Source organism: Giraffa tippelskirchi, chromosome 5, assembly GCF_054371585.1.
Source record: "Giraffa tippelskirchi isolate mGirTip1 chromosome 5, T2T-mGirTip1v1.2.pri, whole genome shotgun sequence".
In the NCBI taxonomy this organism is placed as follows: Eukaryota; Metazoa; Chordata; class Mammalia; order Artiodactyla; family Giraffidae; genus Giraffa; species Giraffa tippelskirchi.
This window is the reverse complement of record NC_137279.1, coordinates 12995268-13018990: the sequence shown is the minus strand read 5'-3', so window position 1 is coordinate 13018990 and position 23723 is coordinate 12995268. Positions and strand designations below refer to the sequence as shown.

General features: G+C 35.3%; 1 protein-coding gene across 2 annotated transcripts in view; it reads left to right on the top strand.

Annotated features, from left to right (window-relative positions):
• Positions 1-23723, top strand: part of ODR4 (odr-4 GPCR localization factor homolog) — a 36267-nt gene that overhangs the window by 1273 nt on the left and 11271 nt on the right. The window contains exons 2-11 of one of the 2 annotated variants that reach the window (XM_081492189.1): positions 1749-1869; positions 5085-5219; positions 8553-8648; positions 10676-10782; positions 11793-11829; positions 12598-12738; positions 14066-14161; positions 15003-15071; positions 19311-19439; positions 20234-20330. In XM_081492189.1, the coding sequence (XP_081348315.1) occupies positions 1771-1869; positions 5085-5219; positions 8553-8648; positions 10676-10782; positions 11793-11829; positions 12598-12738; positions 14066-14161; positions 15003-15071; positions 19311-19439; positions 20234-20330 (1006 nt within the window). In that variant the 5' untranslated portion in view covers positions 1749-1770. The remainder of the gene's footprint in view (positions 1-1748; positions 1870-5084; positions 5220-8552; positions 8649-10675; positions 10783-11792; positions 11830-12597; positions 12739-14065; positions 14162-15002; positions 15072-19310; positions 19440-20233; positions 20331-23723) is intronic. The other variant, XM_081492190.1, reaches the window with a different exon arrangement.

Genomic DNA, 23723 nt, shown 5'->3' with positions numbered 1-23723 from the left:
GACTTACAGAATTCTAAAATCAGGTTTTCAGACCTGCTGTGATCCAAATTCTTTATTTTGAAGACTAGCAAACTAGAGTTCAGGAAAGTTGAGTGGTTTCAATCAGCTTTTGAACAACTTCCAAAGCTTCTGCTGATATGCAGTATTTCAGGAAAAATTGAACTGTGTAAGAGAAGATCTGCATTTTTAGTATTAGTCTTTATTATAGTATGATCGGCTACATTTTTAATATTTGCTGCTGCTGCTGCTGCTAAGTCGCTTCAGTCGCATTTGAGGGAGCACTAAAGGAAAAAAAAAAATCCAGCAGTCAACTAGATTTCATAACCCCAAAATTCTCGTCATCCTAAGGCATTATTTCTTACATCTTAGCATGGCTAGTATATGACACTAGAAAAAGTAAGATTAGAAAGTTACATATCATAACCTTGTAGTGACTACCATTGTTATTTCTTGTAAAAATTAAGAATTATTTAGGGCAGAAGGGAAGGAGTAGGATAGCATGAGAAGTAGCTGCTGCTGCTAAGTCGCTTCAGTCGTGTCCGACTCTGTGCGACCCCATAGACGACAGCCCACCAGGCTCCCCGTCCCTGGGATTCTCCAGGCAAGAACACTGGAGTGGGTTGCCATTTCCTTCTCCAGTGAGAAGTAGAAGAGAATTTAATACACAGAAATGCATACCTTAAGGTGCTAAAAGTGGAAAGCCCCTAAACTTTATAGAGGCACTAATGATAAGACAGTTCTAGACTTAGCAAATATATGTGCAAACCTGGGAGCTAGGAAGAAATTTAATGCATTTTGAGACAAAACCGAAAAAAAAAATATATAATCTAATAGGCCATTTCAAACCAGAACCAATTCTCTGGGCTTTAGTTTTAGAATAATGGGAAATCATTGTGACTGGTGGTTTATTTTACTGGTATTAGATAAGACACCCCAGCACATCTAGAATTGCCTTGTTGTCCTGAATAAGATTGGAATTTCTTTGCAGGTAATGACTATTACCTATATTCAGAATGCTGCAACTGTGTTTCTTCAGAGTCTCTAATGGCTCTTTTTAGGTTTTTGGAATCATGTCTCTTTTTTTTTTCCTGTGTACATGTGTGTGTGTGATTATTAAATGTCACCATATATTAAATACTTAGAACAATGCCTTACATGAATGAAAGCTCTGCATATTTTTGTTATTATTACATTGCTTTTGTTTACTTCCATCCTTCTAGTTGTACTCTGAGTCACTCAAGGGCAGAGGCCAAGTATTATTTATCTTTGTGCTATCCCACTTTAGCAAAGTTTTTAGCACATAGTAGGTCTCCATAGTGTGCTTCTTGAATGCATGACTTTGATTCTCCTTACCTCTCATTGAGCAACTCAGAAATGATCATCTTTTCTATTTTAAAAACTAACACAGAGAGGCTTAGCAGTAAATTACCAAAGATGATACAACCAAGGAGCGGTAGATTTCAATGAGAAATCTGGTGTGTGGCTTACTAGCTTAGTGTTCTCTTTATCTGAGATATGGGAGTAGGCTTATTGCTCGTGTCAACTGTAATTAATGGGAGTCATTTCCTGCAACTCTCTGTTGAGAATTAGAACTTTGCAAAAAAGAGTACCCTATTGAATAAGCAATCACTGCAAGGTTTGGGATATTGGCAGGTTAGTACAGTTTCTCTATACGACTCCCGTGAGAAAAGCCATTGCAAATTCTGTTTTTTGCCTAAACATGCTGTATATTTTTTCTTGTAATTTAGGAAGTTGAATTAGTTCTTAATAATGGGAAGAACCTACATTGTAGAAGAGGCTGTTGGCCAGTATCTTTCAAACATCAATCTCCAGGGAAAAGCTTTTGTCTCTGGTCTTTTAATAGGACAGGTATGTATCTTTTCTTGTGCATTTATTGATGAAACTAATTTGTTTACTTTAAAGTTAAAATATTCTATGTAATAGTAAACCCAACTTAGGTGATGGAGGGATGGAATGAAGAAGAATGTAACCCAGGTTTGCCCAAGACAGAACACATTCCATTTTGATAATGTAAAAGTAATTTATAAGGTAAAAACTCCAAAATTAGAATTTTACTAACCAGATTATTCACATTTCATTGTCTTTTCAAAGTGATTTTTACTCCCCTCTGATCTTTAATTCCAGGTTGTCCAGTTCTTTACAAAGTAGCTTTTGACAGTTTTATTTTGAGTTTGTCTTATCTCAGACCTGTGGCAAATACAGGTCATGTATTTTATTACATACCATGGTACTCATTTACTGAATTTTTTTTTTTTAATATTGATTCAATGGAGAGGGAGGGACAGGGACTGGGAGAAGTTTGGAAATTAGACAAATTTTATTTTCCTCTTAGAGTTAAGTCTTAAAAAGGAACACAAAATGGAACAAATGTTTGAAGAATTACTTTAAAAAGCATAAGCACTGACTGATTTTTTATAATTGATGGGAGGATGTGTTAATCAGCAGGGAGGATTGTCAGCAGTACACAGCAGTGAGCAGAGGAGAGTCACACAGGCACACTGGCTGCTTCCATCTTCACTCTATTTGGGGAGAGTGTACTATGCTCCAAGGATTGATTTTTGAGGCCTAATAACAAATAAAACTCTGTTGAGATGGGTTTCCTCCTGGATATTTTCAGTTCAGTTCAGTTGCTCAGTCGTGTCTGACTCTGTGCGACCCCATGAACCTCAGCATGCCAGGCCTCCCTGTCCATCACCAACTCCCGGAGTCCACCCAAACCCATGTCCATTGAGTCAGTGATGCCATCCAGCCATCTCATCCTCTGTCGTCCCCTTCTCCTCCTGCCTTCAATCTTTCCCAACATCAGGGTCTTTTCAAATGAGTCAGCTCTTCACATCAGGTGGCCAAAATACTGGAGTCTCAGCTTTAACATCAGTCCTTCCAGTGAACACCCAGGACCTATTTCCCTTAAGATGGACTAGTTGGATCCCCTTGCAGTCCAAGGGACTCTCAAGAGTCTTCTCCAACACCACAGTTCAAAAGCATCAATTCTTCGGCACTCGGCTTTCTTTATAGTCCAACTCTCACATCCATACATGACCACTGGAAAAACCATAGCCTTGACTAGACGGACCTTTGTTGACATTTTAGCATGATGCTTTAGAACATTCACATTGTGTAATTAACATTCCTTGTTCTAATTCTGTGCACATTCCCAAGCTACTTTCTCTTATAATTGATGTCCTATGTTGTCTACTTACAAAGAATGCACTCTGCGGAGGATTTATGTGCTCACACCCCTTTACGATATTCTCGTTTTCAACATCATTCTGAATGAGCTTAGTGTTAGTGTAGCCCCAAGAGACAGGTACATTCGAAGAGTTTATACAAATCTGATTTCTCATAAGACAGAGCAGACCCAGGTACTGTCGCCTCATGAGGCTTCTCACCAGACAGCCAGATGGCCTCTCTGGCTGAACTTGCTTTAGATTCAGATTACTTAACATCTATTATGGGATTCTTTTTGTTAGAAACCTTTCATTTAAGGATCTTTACTTCCCTTTATTTTAAAAATTGAAGGGAAGAAAAGTCTTAGAGAAAGATGTAATCAGTAAAGGTAAAAGGTCAGGGAGAAATACCTTTTTCCAAACTTGCCTTACTTCACGTAGGACATTTCTCAGCAAAACCGCCATCTCACATGTAAGTCTCCCACAGTTTAGGGAGAATTCCACTCTCACTTCATGCAGCTTTTTCATTCCTGCCAGTATTCTACTTGCTGCTTCTTATGTCTTTTTTCCACGTTCATCACTACTCTCTCCTTTCCCTCAAGCTTTCAGGCTTGCCTGTTTCCTATTCTCAGAGTCAGTTTCTTTTTCAAAATCATAGATTTTATGAAAGCAAAGAGTTTTCTTAATCAGTGCCTACCTGTTCCCAGTGTTCATTTCAGTGTAACCTGAAAATAACTTTTATTGAAATAATATATCTTCAATTTTTTTTCTGTTCCAGATTAATACTAACGATTAGGATTTCAGGTCATGTGTGAGGATAACATCATGCTACCTTGTACTTTTACTCTTTCTTTGTAGATTTTCACTATAATGAGACTGAGCTAGTAAATTTTCCCCACTTTTATCTTCAGCTTTCCCACTTTCGGTTAGCATTTAATTGCTGTTAAAACTGAGGAACATCAATCTAATAACACTTCGGTTATCTGTCCTACACCTCCTTTGTTTTCTGTGGACCACATGAGCAAGTTCCCCACTACCATTGTTTCAATGAAAGTAAGACACACAAGGTCATTACTTCTTTATTTTCCAGGGATTTTATATTTGTTGAACTACCTAATCTGTTGAGATTACTTAGAAAATAAATGAAATAACTAGAAAATTGACCAAACATGTCATCTTTTAGTTTATGTGCGGTTTATGGGACTTTCTTGGTGGTCCAGTGGTTAAGAATCCACCTGCCAATGCAGGGGGCAGGGATTCGATCCCTAGTCCAGGAAGATCCCACATGTCGTGGAGCAGCTAAGCCTGTCTGCCATAACTTCTGAGCCTCTGCTCCAGAGCTCGTGCTACACAGTGAGAGAAGTCACTGCATTGAGAAGCCTGTGGACCGCAACTAGCGAAAGCCCACGCACAGCAGGGAAGACCCAGCGCAGCCAAAAATAAATAAATAAATCCATTTTTAAAATGCAGTCCTTTCACTCATCTAGTAAGCTGTTTTATAGGACTGCTGCATGCTTCATGGAGAAGGCATTGGCAACCCACTCGAGTGTTCTTGCCTGGAGAATCCCAGGGACGGCAGAGCCTGGTGGGCTGCCGTCTATGGGGTCGCACAGAGTCGGACACGACTGAAGCAACTTAGCAGCAGCAGCAGCATGCTTCATAATCATGATGCCAAATAAATAAGGAGCTGCTATTAACTATATTGAAAGATAACACGTGAGGGAAATATTGTAGGGCTGTCCATGAAAATTGGTTTCCCTGTAGATTCATTCCATTATAATACAAGTATTAACAATTTAAGCTACTATGAACATGGCTCAGTTTTTGCATATCATGAAGGCTTTGCATTCCTTGGTGACATTTCCCTCTAGTAAGCTTTTCTAATTTGTTTTTAAGTGTTCTTCACAAAAGGATTATGTGATTCTTGCCACGAGAACACCACCCAAAGAAGAACAGAATGAGAGCCCCAAGCATTCCAAAGCCAAATTGGATAACTTGGATGAAGAATGGGCCACAGAACATGCCCACCAGGTCATCATGTTTGTCTCTTTGTATAGTTAAATTTGTGTTTATTAACTAACAAAAGTTCTTTATCCTCAAGTTACCAGACTAGGATTTCAGAGTACTCATTCTTAAGTTTTCAAAACTTGGGTAGTACATCAAAAATTAGGAGTATTTTCTGCTGTGTTTCATCTACAGTTATATTTTTTGTTGTTGATTACTTGTATCTAGATTTTAAAAAAGAATTTTCTTACTTGGAGTTAAGTAATTCACTCAAGATTAGTATAACAGGTAGTGAAACTGGGATTTGAACCCAGGCAGCGTGACTTGAAAGCCTTTGATCTTATATGCTATGCTTTTCCATTGTTAACTTTTATCTGTTGTGTTTTTTAACTTAGCTTACTTCCAATTTTTCTATACTTTAAAATAATACTAGTTATTGATAATATTGTTGCTGGTCAGATTGTTCTAAAGACTTAAGTTAGGTACTGAGAAAGTAAAATGATGGTTAAAAATTTTTTTAATGTCCTTACAATTTATATTTTAACCAAAGTGAGAAACATTATTACCAAATGAGATGAAATAGAACAGTACTATAGGAGTATGGAGTGGGGGATGATCAAATATCTATAAGTCATTGGATTCAAACAGCTTCACAGAAGACTCTGAATTTTAAAGATGAATAGGACTTTGCTAGTAGAAGTCACAGAGAACATTGAATGCACAAAGGTGTGGATAAGTGACCCAAAGGCATAAAATTTAAAGGTGTGTTAGAATAGCAGGCAACTGGATATAATTGAAGCATGGTGTATGTTAAAGAATGTGTTTAGACTTAAGACTGGTTGGGGCCAGTTTATGGATGGTTTGAAGTGTCAGTCATCCTGGGAAGGGAGGAGTTCATTTGGGAGCCAGTAGCTCTGTAGTAGACTTTCAGAGCTCCCTGTTTGGAGGGTTGATCTGCCAATAATTGAGAAAGTAATTTCAGTGCCTTGGTACAGTGTAAATGGAGAGTAGGGAGATTGGAAAGAGAGCAGAAAACATAATTACAGTAATAGTGCAAGAAAAGGTGACATTATCTAGTGACTAGACCCTTAAGCTTCATGAGAACAAGGGTCATGTCTCTTTTGTTTATGGCCGTATCCTTAGGGCCAAGCACAGTATTCCCATGGTTTATGATGAGAACACCAAAATAATAGGTGAATGAATGGATGAATAAACAAACTACAGCAGAGGGGTAAAACTTCATTGCCAAAACATTTCAGAGAAAGAGCTAGTATTAATATGATTTAGTGACCAAATAGACTGGCAGTAAAGAGATTGTGAGAAAGTAGCTAAAGGTTACTGAGACTTTTTCCAGGGTGTCCAGGAAAGTGGTGTTGTTGTCACACAAAGAAGAAACAGATTTGGGGTGGGTGACAGGAGACCATGAGTAAATTCACTTAAAAGTGAAATGGATTATATCATCCAGTGAACAGTGTTAAAGTAAGGTAAAAATAGAATTAGCTCATTCTCCATTTAGCTTTAAATCTTCAAACACACATACTTGTTTGCCTGCATTTATTTTGGGAGGTAGTATATAGTTTTCTTTTTTAATCCATTAAAATATTTAATATGATCTTCCAATGAAATATTAAATATTTAATGGATAAAAAAATCTATATGCATCTATACAAACAAAATTTCTATGGCAAAGTGTATAGCCTTTTTGCTTCTAGAAAGAAATGGTTAATTTTATTTATTTATGATTTTGAAAAGATATGCAGGTTCCCCATGCTAAATATGAAAATTTCATTCCTTTTGTAGGTCAAGCTTGTGTCTATATAGTATTTAGAATTTATAAAATCAGAGAGAGCTATCAGCAAACATGTGCTGTTGGCTTAGTTGTCAGTTGTGTCTGACTCTTTGCGACCCCATGGACTGTGTAGCCCATCAGGCTCCTCTGCCCATGGAACTCTCTAGGCAAGAATGCTGGAGTGGGTTGCCATGCCCTCCTCCAGGGGATATTTCTCACCCAGCAATCAAACCCAGCTCTCCCACAACAGCAGACATAATACAAATGTATTAGGAGTTAGATTATGGTATCTAATTTTCTGAAGACTTTGCATATACATTAAGTACATAAAAGATAACCAAAGCACTCTGATCTCTGAGTATAGCTGGTAGAAAGCAATCCATGTGGTATGAGGAACTAGCCACAATCATATGGAAGGAAAATCAGATATTATAAAGGACAAACTTGTAGTACGTTTCAAAATCCTGAAAAATATGTATAACTTTTTAGCCTTGTTATCCACTTGAAGAGTAACCATTATTATTTAAGAGGACAGAAAAACTGTAAATAATATAAATGCCCAGTATCAATAAGATTTTAAAAATTGAGGTAAATCTAAACAGTAGGAAGCAGTGGATTTTCAAATTGGACTCCCTCTCTTCAAATCCCAGACTCTGCTGAATATTATAGGAATACAGAGGTAGTTGAGAGTTAAGTTCTTCTATTAAGGAGCTCCCAGATCAGCAAGTATGGTATACACATAACCATAGCACAGGTTCATGTGATAAGCTCCATGGGAAAACTACACTGAAATCCTGTATAAGTTTGAAGATCTAAGGATCAAGGAAGACAGCTTCCTCAAACTGACTTTGAGGTGCTCAGTAGAGTTCCGACACGTAGATGTGCAAGAGAAAGTCTTTCCAGGCTGAGTGAAAGGTATAGAGTTAGAAAACCTAGCCGTATGTGTGGAGAAGAGTGAGAAGTTTGTGATTGACACTTGAATATTTCATGGGAAGTAGTATCAGATAAGGCTCTGCATATCAGATCTTTCAGATTTTAGAGAGTCTAGAATACCAGCCTAAGATAAAATTTGTTTATTTAGCTGATAGTGGAAGTCGCTGAAAAATTTAGGAGAGATTTCAGTCTTTTGATCTTATGAGAAAGAAGTTCATTTATTGCTGTAGCTAAAGTGAAAGTGAAGTCGCTCAGTCGTGTCTGACTCTTTGTGACCCCATGGACTGTAGCCCACCAGGCTCCTCTGTCCATGGGATTTTCCAGGCAAGAATACTGGAGTGGGTTGCCATTTCTTCTCCATTATTAAATGGTTTTATTTATAAGGTAGTTTTAAGGTAGAAAGCTAAGAATACTCTAGGAAGATTGTGTACATAATGACACCCCATTCATCTTGGTTATCTTGGTTAAAATATTTCTCAATATTTTAACCGTTTTTTTCAAAGCCCTTACTTACCTCAGTGCTGTGCATATAGTTGGTACTCGGTAGGCATTTGCTGATCTAATACTTAGTTTCTCAAACACAAGTTGCATATAATGTCAAATGCCTTTGTTAGCTAATGCTATATTTCTGTTTTTAGGTATCCAGGATGCTACCAGGGGGACTTTTAGTTCTTGGAGTGTTTATTATTACAGCTTTAGAAATGGGAAATGAATTTCAAAATACCCTGCGTAGAGTAAGTCTGAAATATCAAAAATTCTTAAAGTTACATCTTAATTGATTGTATATGTTTACAGTGATCCTAGGCGCATTTAGATTAATTCTCTATGATGGGATTATGTTAAAACAGCCTTTTCCACCCAATTGCTTAGTATCTTGAGTGTAATATATGTCAATATATATTTTCAATCAAAGCTATGTATTTTAAAAATATTCCTTATTTTAAAGATAATTTTTTTGCTATTGTGAAACAAGTTATAGTGGGTTAACAATTTTTATTGTGCAATAGCAGTATTCTGCTAGCGCTCCCATTTAGTTCCACGTGATTGTCTTAATGTGAAATTAATGTTTTGTAATTCTTCATCTCTTCAGTTCTCTCAGGATCCTGAGAGTAAGACATAAAGTAACAGCAATCAGATACTTATTCTTTATTTCTGGACAGAGTATCTATCATGAATCACTTACTTTTTGTTTAATTCCTTGTCAGTCAATTGGGTAACATAGTTTACCAGTAAATATAAGGGTCCACAAACAGTTTCCTCTTAAGCCCAAACCTAAAGCAAGCTCTGGGCAGCCAGCTTGCATCTCTTTTAGTACTCAAGATCCAGATAAGGGGACTTCCCTGATGGTCCAGTGGTTAAGCGTCCGCCTTCCAATGCAGGGGATACAGGTTTGATACCTGGTTGGGGAACTAAGATCCCACATGCTGCAGGGCAACTAAGACCCAAAGCAGCCAAATAAATATTTTTTTAAAAATCCAGATAAGCCTTCACAAAGTTGTTTTCTACCCCAAGAGAGAAGGGGACCTCATTATCTTGAGAAGTGTAAAACCCACCAGAATCCCCAAAACCTGTATGTATTTAATAGCATCTGCTATGCATCATTTTGTGGTTTGCGTTGGATTGAATGGGTTGAATGTAGACTCAGTGCTAGAGAGAGACAGAACCTCCTTCCTCTTGCTTTCTGCATCTCTTGTTTCTAAGAAGCATATAAGATTTTAGAAATGCTGTTTCAGAAACTGTAGCGTTTTAGTTACCTAACTTTGTTTCCATTGGCCTGCATTGAAGATATGATATGAAGTAAGCTTGTAAAACTTGTCACGGTCTCCCATTGCAGAGAGCTTTGTTCATTGTATTACATAATACTGTCTTTGAAGAAATTTCTTTTGATATCATTATCAAGAAAGTTGTGCTTATTCTGGTCAACTGTTTAGCTTATGGACCATGTGAATTAGGGAACAGATTAGGTTGCTTTGTGCACAGTATTTTTAGAAAGCTTAGAGCTAAATTTATGAGCCCTCTCCCCATATCAAGTATGCATTTTTATCATTCTTATCTGTGGCATAGATTTATGTCATTATTTCTGATTTTCTCAATTATAATTTGTGTTATTACTGTATTTTATGTACCCTTATATATTGCCTTACATCTTTTGTGACATTTAAATAAGAAATGCCAAATGGGTGACATGCTCCATTTTTTTAGGCTAAAAATCACTTATCATTTCTCATTCTAATTAAATAAAATCTTCATACTTCACTTAAATGTTGCATGTGTGCTAAGTCGTGCATGCTAAGTCACTTCAATCGTGTCTCACTCTTTGTGACCCTATGGACCCCACCAGGCTCCTCTGTCCAGGGGATTCTCCAGGCAAGAATACTGGAGTGGGTTGCCACGCCCTCCTCCAGGAATCTTCCTGACCCAAGAATCGAACCCGTGTCTCTTTAAGTCTCCTGCTTGGCAGGCATGTTCTTTACCACCAACACCACCTGGGAAGCTCAGTTGCCACAAATTGGGTTCAGTTGATCATGAATGACAGTGAATTATGTTTTTTTATTTAATGCCCAATTTTTATTTATCTCTAAAAATGGAATTCAAATGATTAATAATCAGTTGCACTCTTTCTTTTAAAAGAAAGAAAATTTAATGATAGGATCATGAAATTTTAAAGCTAAATGGGACCTTAGGATTATTATAATTGTCTTTTTCTGCACTTTCCTTTTGTCTTTTATTTTGCATTCAATTGTGTGTTCCTCTTTTTCAGCTAGTATTTGCTGTGGAAAAATCTGTGAATAAAAAGAGACTGTGGAATTTCACAGAAGAGGAGGTCTCAGAACGAGTGATACTTCACTTTTGCTCTTCTACAAAAAAGTATCTTTTATTTAGGTGTTAATGTTTTAAAGTATAGGATACCAATATAATGTTCCTGCAACTTTTTTACCCAAATGTTTATTTAAATCATTTATAAGTTTTCTGTAAATAACACATAAATAGGACTGCCAATAAGAATAGTGTTAATAGTTGTTAATCATGTCTCATGTTGTAAGGAGTTTGAGAGAGGAGGCGGGAACTAGGCCTTCTGAATTCTTCAGCAGCTGTCTATCCCTGTCCATTAAAGTACACTAGGTCCCCTGCAGAGAGGTACAGCTTAGGCAAAGTAGTGCTTTTATATTGTTTATCTCCAGTTCCTATAGATAAAATGTTCAACTCAAAGCACAGTACACTGAGCTGGAAATTTTTGTGACTTTGGCCAAGATAGGTGACACTAAAGCCAGTTATAGGGCCTTCTTAGCTTCTTTCCTCTACATGTTAGCAGGGCAAGTACCTCCCAAGCGTGAGGCAGTCTTGCCAAGGGAGTGAAGCAATGTAAGGGTCCAGTAAATTAGGACCTGCCAAAGACAAAATTCAAATAAGTGGTCATTCCTGCAGAAGCTGAGCTCTTAACTCCTTTGATATTTAACTAGAATGTTTCCTGTACAGACCCTTTGACCCAATAAACATTCCCAGGCTTGAATCCATTCAGAACAGCAATCCTGTTTGTTAAAAAGGGTGTGTTTATGAGGACAATTTTGTAAGAGCTATCATTCTATTCGTTGGGATGAGCAGGATTTATAAACAGTAGGAAATAAAGTATCAGAAGTGTTTTAGTCAAAGGAATTTATATGTATAAAAGTATATATATTTGCACAAACACATGCATGCATATATATGTGTGTGTGTATACCTATCTTTTAAGTGTCATTCCATGAAGTGGTATGATTTTGTGAAAATTTGGATACATATACTTTGTTTTTATTTTTTGATGGTTTTTTTTTTGGGATTATTAAGAATTGCTTTTTTATTTTTACCTTTTTGGTTATTTCTATCCTTAATTAGTAAAGAATATTTTGTCGAACTTATGATATTCATGATCCAAAGGTAAGAAAAACTTCTCTTTATAAAGACTTTTCTGTGTTGCAGACTATTTTGAAATGAAAATCAAATTTTCATTTTAATAATTCTCAATGCTCTCTCTTATTATTGATGTCCACAACCACCCGTAGTTTTTTATTTTGAAATATGGTTAATTTCATTGCAGACAAGGAAAATTTATGTTTTGTTTTATTGTTAGAATATTTTTGTTAAGCTCTCCTTATCTTGTTTATGGGTCCAGTATTATATTTGAGAGGCTTGTAGTAAGAGTGTCTAGGCTTGTGGCAGCCACAGTGCATAGTAAACAAACTGTACTCAAAGGAATCCAAACTAATCCTTTGCTAACATGTTGAAAAAACAGAGTGAAAAGGAGCTGCAGTATTTTGTTAGCAGGGATAGGACAGAAGGGAAAACGTCTGGCACCTCGTAGTTGCTCAGTGATTATTGATGCCACATCAGAAGCTTCAGAATCGACTCTGATGAAGCTACAGATGAGAACTACAGGACCAGAGGACTTGCCAGAATTTTAAAGGAGCCTTTCACTGGGGGAGGGAGTTGCCAGGATTGCCTGGGATGTGTTGAAGAATACTGAACTTTTAATGCATGCTTTATTTTTATTTAGTTCTTACTTACTGCTCTTTGAGGAAGAAATTTGGCTAAATATGTTGGATAACAGCTTGTATGAATTACTAGGCTGTAGATTTTATGATGTTTTATTGCTCCATGTGTTTTACGTTAATCATGTATTTTATGTTTTCTTCCCCTTTGCTAAAGAGTTCTGCAAAACCGGCAGATTGGAAGTATCAAAATGGACTATCAGCTTCATGGCTTTCCTTAGAGTGCACAGTTTACATTAATATTCATGTCCCACTGTCAACTACTTCTGTCAGCTATACTCTGGAGGAAAATACTAAGGTATCAGAGTGAAACGAATTTTCTTTAGTAATTGCTGAATAGACGTTCTACCTTTATTCCTGTTGTCTGTGCTGTTTATTTTATAATTTCGAAATTGCATTCTAATTATAATATTATTACAGGTAACTAGTTTGTTAGTCCAGCCAGATTAGAAATTTAGACGTGGGACAATGTCATCATATTTAGCATAATAATAAATGCTCCATAAATATTTGTTAATTAACATGTAATATGTCCCTTGTCTTGGAGAAGGAAATGGCAACCCACTCCATTATTCTTGCCTAGGAAATCCCATGGACAAAGTCTGAGCCTGGTGGGCAACAGTCCATGGGGTCGCAAAGTCGGACATGACTTTGCAACTGAGCACATGTACATTGTAAAATATAACTATGTAAGAAGATACAGTGTTTGGTCTTTTTTGTTTTCATCTCTAGTTGTTTTTTTTTTAATTTTTATTGAAATATAGTTGATTTACAGTATGTTGATTTCTACTGTGGCATCACTGATGCAATGGACATCAATTTGGGCAAACTTTGGGAGATGGTATGGGTCACGGAGGCCTGGCGTGCTGCAGTCCATAGGGTTGCAAAGAGTCGGACACGATTGTGTGACTGAACAACAGTTTCTACTGTACATCAAAGTGATTCAGTTATACATGTATATATTATATTCTTTTTCACATCCTTTTCCATTATGATCTGACATAGGATATTGTGTATAGATTGAAAGTTTGGGATTAGCAGATGCAAATTTTTATAAATAGAATGGACAAAAACAAGGTCCCACTGTATAGCACAAGGAACTATCTTCTTCTTTAGTTTTGTTTTCCTTCTTCCAGTTAGGTTTTGTAATTCTGTACCATTCTTTCGTTCATAGCTTTTTTTGTCTTCTTTTTTCCTGTTGAAGGAGGTAAATGGAGCTTGCTTATTGTTTCCTCTTTAATACTGTTTTATATATTTGTTTGAGGCTCTTTCTCTTTTCTTACTTTTTTTAACAGGAATTACTGAATTTTATTAGACTGTGGTTATTAAGACACCTAGATCTGTGATATGTATGTTAGTTTGGGAAAAAATTAGAAAAACTATTATTTAATATGGGTAAGGTACCGCAAAGTGTCGGAGATGACTCAGCGACTGAACTGAACTGAAGGTACCAAAAATTGGGGATATACTATTTTGTTGTTTATGATGCTGAATGCCACATTATTGAAACTTAGGGATATTTATCATTAATATTTCAATGTACTAGATGGGAAAAAGTAGACTCAAGGGAGTTTAATTGAGACGGCATCGTATCTGAAAGATGTCCGTGTTGTGTTTCTTTTAAGAATGGACTTGCACGCTGGGCCAAGCAGATAGAAAATGGTATTTATTTGATTAATGGGCAAGTTAAAGATGAAGATTGTGACCTATTAGAAGGACAGGTGAGTCAAGAGAAAATCATCTTATGAAATTATTTGTGCTTAAGGAAAAATAAAAGATGACTTATCTTTAGTTATTTAGGCCTTGCCTTCATGAAACCAACTTTTTATCTACTTCTTATTTCTAAGGTCTTTGAAACTAAGGGGCACGTGATTATCTCAGAAAATGATAGGAGATTATTTCTGAAATCATAAGAATTTTGAAACCTGCAGGAGAGGTTGTCATCTAAATTGTATCTGATTTCTACTTTGCAATCTGCTTACTTAGAACTAAACTCATATGTTCTACCCTGGTAACAGTTTACATACGAAGTTTGGCCATTTTATAGGGGGTCTGAATGGGGGGCCTTCTAAAATATCTTTGGTCTGAAGAGGAACTTTGATGATTTCTCCCTTTGGAGCAGAGCTCAGTGAGGTTAATGTAAAAAAACAAGTAGGCAATATTTTAGGCTTTGTAGGCCATATATATTCTCTCTTACAGCTATTTAGCTCTTCTGTTGTAGCATGAAAGTGACCACAGACAATATGTACATGAACAATCTTGGTTGTGTTCCAGTAAAACTTTATTTACAAAGACTAGAGGTAGTTTGGATTTGATCCATAGGCATAGTTTGTGAATGCTTGCTTTAGAGGAATAAAAATAGGAGATGAGTGGTTTTTAAGAGTATACATTAAATTTGTAGACTATAGAATACACAAACTAATGTATCTATAGAAAAGACTAACGTAAAACAAATAGTAAGACGTTTTTCCCTCTCAGTGTATGTTGGATAGCTCCTAAATTATCTTTTATGTTCCACTCCAATCTCAACAGTCTAATTTTTTAATTTCTGTGTCATTTCAGAAAAAATCTTCTAGAGGAAATACTCAAGCAGCTAATCATTCATTTGATATTAGAGTGCTAACACAGTTGGTAAGTATTAATACTCCTTATCTAAAATTAAAATGCAGTATTTCTTAGCATAAGCTTAATGAAATCATTTTTTTTTAACTGTTTATTTATTTTTTGGCTGTGCTGGGTCTTTGTTGTTGCTGCATGGGCTTTTCTCTAGCTGCGGTGAGCGGGGGCTTCTCTCTAGTTGCAGTGCACAAGCTTCTCGTTGCAATAGCTCTCCTTGCTGTGGAGCAGAGGCTCTGGGGCACACGGGCTTCAGTAGTTGCAGCACATGGGCTCAGTAGTTGTGGCTCCCGGGCTCTAGAGCACAGACTCCGTCGTTGTGGTGCACGGGCCTAGTTGCCCCATGGCACATGGGATCTTCCCGGATCAGGGATCAAACCTGTGTCTCCTGCACTGAGCCACCAGGGAAGCCCCGTTTCTCTTGTCATGCTTATGATTAGAGAGTCAAAAAATTTTTGAAATGTAAAAGAAACTATAAAAAAGGTTCCATTCAAAGAAAGTTATTTCCAAGAATTTATTCCTAAGTTACTTATTGTAATAAAATCTATTTGAGTCTATTGCCTCAAGACTATTAAAATTTTGACATCATGTAGCTAGCAGTTAGAAAAAAAATGTATATATGTGTATGTATATATACATATATACGTGTGTGTAATATTTTGTATGGTAAGTTTTGTGAGCAAAGTTGTAATTCTTAAAAGATGTGTGCAGTAGAGTGAAGAGGTGTTACATACCTAATTTGAAGCAAATCTATATCTCTGATTTGGTAAAAATCACACAATATTAGCAAGGTTTCTATTTTTATATTGTTGTTTTACTTTACACATGTCTTCTCAGAAATTTAAATTTCGATAATTAATTCCTGAAAGTATGTATATGTTTGATTTTAGTCTTGCTTGAAATTATCCTAGAAGCTAGATAGTATATAAAGTACATCCGTGATTTTAGAAAACTTTTCATTTCAATATTATACTGAAAATGTTGAAACAGGGAAATGCTACCAGGACTTGTATTTTTTTTTTAAAACTTAATAAAGTAGACCTAAAAGCCATTTGTCACAGGAGGGTGCTTTCATTGCTGTTTTTCTTTCTTTGTATTTAGCATTAGAGCATTACTAAATTGTCGGACTTATGCCACTAAACATTTCTCAGTTTCTCTTCTCAGGACCTTAAAAGCATTTTTAGAAGTGTTCTTTAAGTTTATTCCTCTACCTGTATGCTTTTTACTAGTTATACTTTTATGACCTCTTTGTTTATTAAACAATTCAGTTAAAATCATTTCAGTTATAAAGTTACAGTTGAAAGTGTCTGGAGAGTGGGAATATAGAAGAGTAGAAGATAATATCATGAGATAATTTATTATATATTAATATAATAAGTAGTCAATAAGTATTTGAGGCCACTTTTCTCCCAATCACCCTCTATCAAGTTTTGTTGATTCTTTCTTTGCAGCATAGCTCATCTTTTATTTTATGGTCCCGTTGCCATTAGCCTTACAACCTAATTGTTTTACCTAATTCATCACAGGAACTTAGTCTCTCTCTTTCAATTTATTCTTATCCAAAGTGATTCATTCTCTGAATCCTGATACCTTTGTTTGTATATTTCCTGGGATATCTTTCATATTTCTGATCTGTCCTATATATTACCTTAGATTATCCTTTCGGAATCACAATTTGCATTCATTCACTGTTCATTTACTTATTAGTTTTTTTTTTCCAATTATTAAGTGTGTATAAGGGGCAGACGGAGAAGACAATGGCACCCCACTCCAGTACTCTTGCCTGGAAAATCCCATGGACGGAGGAGCCTGGTAGGCTGTAGGCCATGGGGTTGCTAAGGGTCAGACACAACTGAGCAACTTCACTTTCACTTTTCACTTTCATGCATTGGAGAAGGAAATGGCAACCCACTCCAGTGTTCTTGCCTGCAGAATCCCAGGGACGGGGGAGCCTGGTGGGCTGCCGTCTATGGGGTCGCGCAGAGTCGGACACGACTGAAGCGACTTAGCAGCAGCAGCAGCATAAGGGGCAGACGCTGTGTTACTCCCCTTGTGTAAAATTCCTCAATTTCTCTATATGTACTAGTTTGAATTCTAATTCAAGGCTTTTTGTGGCCTCAGCATGCCTTTTCATTATTTTCTAACTTAACTATTTTAGATGTATGCTTTCCATACCTTTAAAGTTCTGTGTATTTCCCAAGTTATCTGTCTTATCAGTGCCATTTTTTCCTTTATTGTCCAGACTGTCAAAGTCCTACCTGTACATTAAGATGTAGCCGAAATGTTACCATTTTCGTAAGGTTTCACTTGGTTACTGTAACCAGAGGGATCTTTTCTTTTCCAGAATATAATATCAGCATCACAGAAGTTCCTCCACTTATGAATAGGTTAGCTTTTCAAAGTCTGCTAGCTGGTTTGTTCCGAAGTCCAAAGAAACCAAGATGGGTTGACATTTATAGAACCCAAATACATTTCCACCAAAAAAGAGTGAATCAAGTCCTTTTATCTTTTAAAAAGTCTTCTCCTTGATATGTGTGTATGTGTATAGTCTTTTATATATACAGTCTAGTCAATTTTGGAAAATAATGTTCTAATGTATACATATATAAATATGTAGATATGTAAGATATATGTTATTATACATATACATATGTAATATATGTGTAAAATATGCATATATAATATATATGTTGCAACTGTGTTAATATATGTACCGTAAATTAGATATTAAATATGTAAAATGGGGCATTATTCTTCTACAGTAGAGTTATGTTTAGTGGATGAGGGGAGCTGATCACTCCTCCTCCACTCCATTTATTGATATATCAGTGATCTCTACAAGTATCATAGGAGGCTTATTCCAAAGAGTACCAGCATTGTCACCCTGTTGCTTCATTTGATGACTGACAGTTTTGAGCAGACCTGGAACCTTCTGAACTGTTTGGCCTGTGACAGATTTTTTACCAAGACCCTTGACTGTTTTTAGGCTTAAATTCTTTAAAGAAAAAAAGAATTAACCTTCTCCTGAATTACATTAGAGTCATCGGCACATAGTCAGTTAGCACTGGTTAAGTTGTGTGAGTTGTCTTTTTTCTTCAGAATTGACTCCATTGTGTTTTTTTAAACAAATTATTTCTTTACTTATTTTTGTCCGTGCTTGAATCTTCATTGCTGTGCGTGGTCTTTCTCTAGTGGGGCGAGTGGGGGCTGCTCCTGCAGTGCATGGGCTTCTCTCGTTGAAGAATAGACTCTAGGTGCAAGGTCTTCAGTAGTTACACCGTGTGGACTCAGTAGTTATGGCAAATAGGCATTAGAGCTCGGGCTCAGTCTTTGGGGCGGATGGGCTTAGTTGCTCCGTGGCATGTACCCTCCCAGATCAGGGACTGAACCTGTATCCTCTGCATTGGTAAGCGAATTCTTAACCACTGGACCACCAGGGAAATCTATTGTTGAATGGTTTATTTCACATGCACTTAGAATATATATTTGTACCACATCCTTTTCTTTTTAAATCATGATTTTTGTTTCCATTATGATTATACAGATCTCTAGTAGTACTTTTGAAGTTTCACTGCTTTCCTTGTTTTGGCACTTGTTGAAATGATAAGGTTACAAATGTCTGTGAGAAAGCTCAAAGCCAAGCATGAACTAATACTACTTAGATTAGAAAAGAATGGGTCTATGAGATGAAAGTGATGATCACTGATAAGTTTTCTGGTGACAAACAGTTGGCCTGCGGAGTCTGTAACATTACTTTTGATTTATGAAAGTTATGAGTTAAAAGTATAAACAAATGAATGTTTATATGTTGCTTATAATTTTACTGTATTTATCACATCCTGCTCTGTATTTCAGTTATTTTTTTTGCAGCTCTTGAATTACATACCTTCTGTTCCTAGATCATGTTTTCTTTTTACATCTTTTCGTCGTAATAGTACTTATCTGAGTTATCTGCAAATAATATATGTTTAATGAACATATTGAAAGAATATAGGTATTATAGATAGTTATGTTAGTAAGAAAAATTTAGATGTAGTGTATTTGATTTCAGAGTATGTTCAAAATACTCAGAAAATAACATAATTTATAAGGAGAAATATAAAGGCCTTCTAAAAATTTATGAAGAATATTTTCAGACACCTGGGTCAGTTAAAAATTTCTTCTTGCTTCATGAAATGACTTATATAATGTTTAAATGTTTCATATAGTTAATAATCATTGGCTATTAGAACTTAAACAGATTTTGTCTTTCAGCTTCTGAATTCAGACCACAGATCCACAGCCATGGTCCAGATCTGCAGCGGCTCTGTAAACCTTAAGGGTGCTGTGAAATGCAGAGCTTATATTCATAGTAATAAGCCCAAGGTTAAAGATGCTGTGCAGGTACAAAAGGAATAACTGGTATATGAAAGACAGAAGCATGTTAACATAATTATTAAAAAATCATAAAATTTTATCTTTTTTCAGTCTCAAATTTCATAATTAATTTGTTTTAACTGATAAAAGTCCAATCTGTTGGGCAGTCCAACTATACCAAATGATTCATCCCAAGATTTTCATATGTAGAATGTCTATTTTTCATATGTAGAATATCCTTTATAAAGTGATGATTATGCAGGTTTATTAAATGTTCCACAGTTAATACTGTACGTATCAGTACATTTGAAATCATTTCTTCTGAAGGAAATTGAGCTTTTTAATAGCAAGAAAAGTGCTCCTAGGAAGAATTATTATGTGGTGTTCTATAGTCTATATAATTTAGAAATTTTAAAAATGATGACTGGCACTTTTGTCAATGCTTATACATTTTCTAATTTGGAATACTAGCATTATCGTTTAGACGCAAAATTTCATTCATTTTTATTTGGTTTAAATTTACTGTATAGATGAAGTTTAGGTAAATCTGCTGTTAAACATGATAAACATGTTAAATAAATGGGCATTAAAAAATGAAATGATGTACTAGTTATTTTAGTGGACACGTTTATACACGCGTGCATGTTCAGTCGCTTCAGTCATGTCCAACTCTTTGTGACTCCATGGACTATAGCCCGCCAGGCTCCTCTGTCCATGGGATTCTCTAGTCAGTTATGTGGGAGAGGGATTGATGATAAAATACTGTGAATTTAAAGTAATAGATCTTATTTCTCATTGTGATTTTCTTTGTTTTTCCATAGGCCATGAAAAGAGATATATTGAATACAGTTGCTGATCGTTGTGAAATACTATTTGAGGATCTGCTTTTGAATGAAATTCCAGAAAAAAAAGTTATGAGTATAAAATTAAGTACTTTTTTTGCATGTGTTTAATTTGTATATTAGGATGTCAAGATCACCTTTTTAACTGCATATATCTATTAAAATAATGTCATCATTTACTTTTCTTATATAATGAAAAATTTCAGTTGCCACCTAAAGAAAGTTTTGAACACCTTGTAATAGCAAATCTATCAACATTTAATAATTTCAGGGAGGATTAAAAAAAAACTCTGTGTGAATTTTTGCCGGAATGGATAAACTGTGTTACATTTTAAAGCCATTATTTTTTATGAATACCTATGAAATTTTTTCAAGAACTTATTCATGATCAAAAAATTAATGTATTAGTGTTCAGCATTATATATAATAGAATCTTTAATAGGTATATATGCAGTTGGTCATATTCTTTTCATTTTTTTTGGTGTGTGTACTAGTTCATATACTTGTCATCTGTGTTACTCTACAGACTTCATTAGATTTAAAAAAGTCTGGTCATGATGTCTTAACCTTATATAATTATTCCATCTTTTGAGAAACATGAACAATTTATGCTTTTTCAGTAATTTGTGTTAGAAATCTTTTATTTTTGCTCAAAAGGAAGGTTATCATATTGAGTATGCTTTTGAAGCTACACATTTATCTGCCTTTCCATATTCAGGTGTGAGTAGATTTGCAGTTCACAGTTGAATGTGTACATAGTTGAAACATACATATTAGTTTTTTAAGGGAATGTGTTTATTTTTGTAGGAAAGAAAGCATAGCTCCTGTGTATAAATAACTTCTTTTAGTTTTAAAAGCCAGTGTATCAGGTTTGGTGGACTGCTTATAATTTTTTTGTGTTTGCAGTATGTTAATACCTGGAATTTCCAGATTTAACATATATCCTTCATGTACTTCACAAATAACTGTGAAGTTCCATCCACTAATAATATATCATTTTCCAGAGACATGATTTTGAATTTTACGTGGAGCTATTGGATTGAGAGTTTTATTTTGGGAAGTGTGTAAACCTGGTCACTTAGCCACCCAATTAGTCTAGCATTTCTGTGGCTTTGTTTTTGCTGCTTGACTTCATGTGTGTGCTAATTCTCATAATATTAAGCATTACTTAACTTTCTGAGTAACACTATATGTTGCAACTGAACTGTGAATTTTAAGATTTTCAGGGATATGGGGATGTATCCACCGTTAATGCCAAAGATCTACTGTATCACACATGTTAGTTAAATACTCCCTTCCATTACAAATGCTTCATAAATAGGATGTCATAATACTGCTCTGGTATTATTTCATATTAAGTGAGTTAGTATTTTGAAATTTTTGCTGATGTCCAATCAGTAAAGTTAACTCTTTCTAATAGCAATTGTTTATAGATTATATTTTAAAAAGAAACCAAGTGTAAATTACACATTTTTGAACTGTAGTAACAAGATAATTATTCCAGTAACATGTCAGTATATCTTAGGATATCAAGTAAAAAATATATTGCAAGTATAATAACACAACATGTAAATTTTATAGTTGAATATACATACACTACATTTTAGATCTTAGGTTTAGTTCTCATTTTACTTAGCTTATCTTTCTTATATACTGGTAAGATCTTATAGATTTGTAATATGGTAAAATCTAGAATATATGCTATGAAATTAACCTAAACCGGAATATTTTTTGCATGCATAAGGAAATCTGCAAAGGGCATATTAACATTACATTTGTAATCTTTAAAGTAAACATAGTTTTTAAATCCTGGCTATCCAGATGAAAGAACTTAATATTTAAATGACAGTTAAAAAAAAAAAAAGGACTCCATTTGGTCCTTTTACTTATTGTGGTCTTCCTCTTCTCTTTCCCTCAAGAAGAATCCCAGACCTTCTTCGTTATTCTCTATCAGCCTACATTCAATCCTGCCTACTTACTCAGGAGATGACATACTCACGAAAACTGAGGTCGTCAATTATGAAATCTCTTCTTCCATCCTTTCCTCCACATCCATCTATACTACCTGTCCTCTCAGAACATTTGTATTCCTTTTTGCCTGTAGTCATGGTTACACTCTCTTAACTGTACTTCTCATTCCTTCATGCATTAAGAGTCAGCTTAGATATCATCTGTTCTGCAAAATTTTCTGTAATACTCCAGTATGACTTAGGAGTCTATGCTTAATCAGCAAAAACTCAATTCTTATCATATTGGCTTACCTGTAAATGTTTTTATCTGTTTTGAACTTATTTAAATAATTTTTAACTAAATGCTCTGCTATGGGAATATGCCTAAAGGATTCTTTTTTTAAGTACTTTTCAAGATGTGCTGTTTTAAAAAGATCTCCCCTCCCGTTGTAAACCTCAGATGAGCTAGAAAACTTGTTCTTATTTGGATAATAAAAGATTAATCTAACTTTAATTTGAAAATTATATTTTTATTTTTTAGTAAGTTATTTAAGTTTATTGCAACCAAATCTTTAACATTTTGATTTTATAAGCAAATATATTATCTCTTTTTCAGTCAAACCTAGAATTAATGCAATTTTAAATAGTTTTAAAATTTTGCGTGCCAATTAAAAATATACATTAGCACCACCTTTGAAAGTTTTGAACTTAACTTGTTTCAAGAAATTATGTCCACCTCCCCCCAAAAAGAAACTATGGCCCAAAATAATAGTCTTAACGTTAACGTGTGGATGGTATACATACTACAGCGCAAATTGCAGTAATGTAATTTTACAGCTAGGAGGCAGTCTGGTCACAGTAAAATTGGCCCAGTTCTCATATGAAAGCAATATATTAAGCAGAATCTGGCAGGAACACCTCATTTAAGCCATGGCATTTTCTATGACACTTAAGGCATTCTTCAGTGTCATCTGTTATAAAGCTAACACTTGTTTGTTAACAATGAAATGTAAGTTATTGTTAAAGTTAGCCCTGGTTTTCTACTTAATCTGTATATTGGTAGCTTTTTAAATCACATATCCATTGCTAAAAGTCATCCTTTACACAAAATCTCTATCTTTGTTGATACTTCATCAGTCATGATGTTGTGCCAGACAATAATTACGTGTTTATGTGGATCAGTGACTGTGTTACAAATTGAGGGAAATGTGATTATTGAAAGAAGAATGAAATGCTCATTATTTACTGACGTCCATATTATTTTGTCTAAAAATGATTTAAAGCTGTTCACAAAAGGCATTGCAAGTTAACAAGACAAAATAAGTATTAATAATGTGAATGAGGCAAAGGGAAAATGAAAGCAAAATGAAGTTGGTGGTGAGATTAGTACAGAAAATGTGTATATCTTGATATCGTATACATGCTTGATTGGGGAGCTGCATCATGTAAGATGAAGTCAGTGGTGAGATTAGTACGGAAATGAACGCTACCAGGTTCTATACACTTAATGTAAGTGAGCC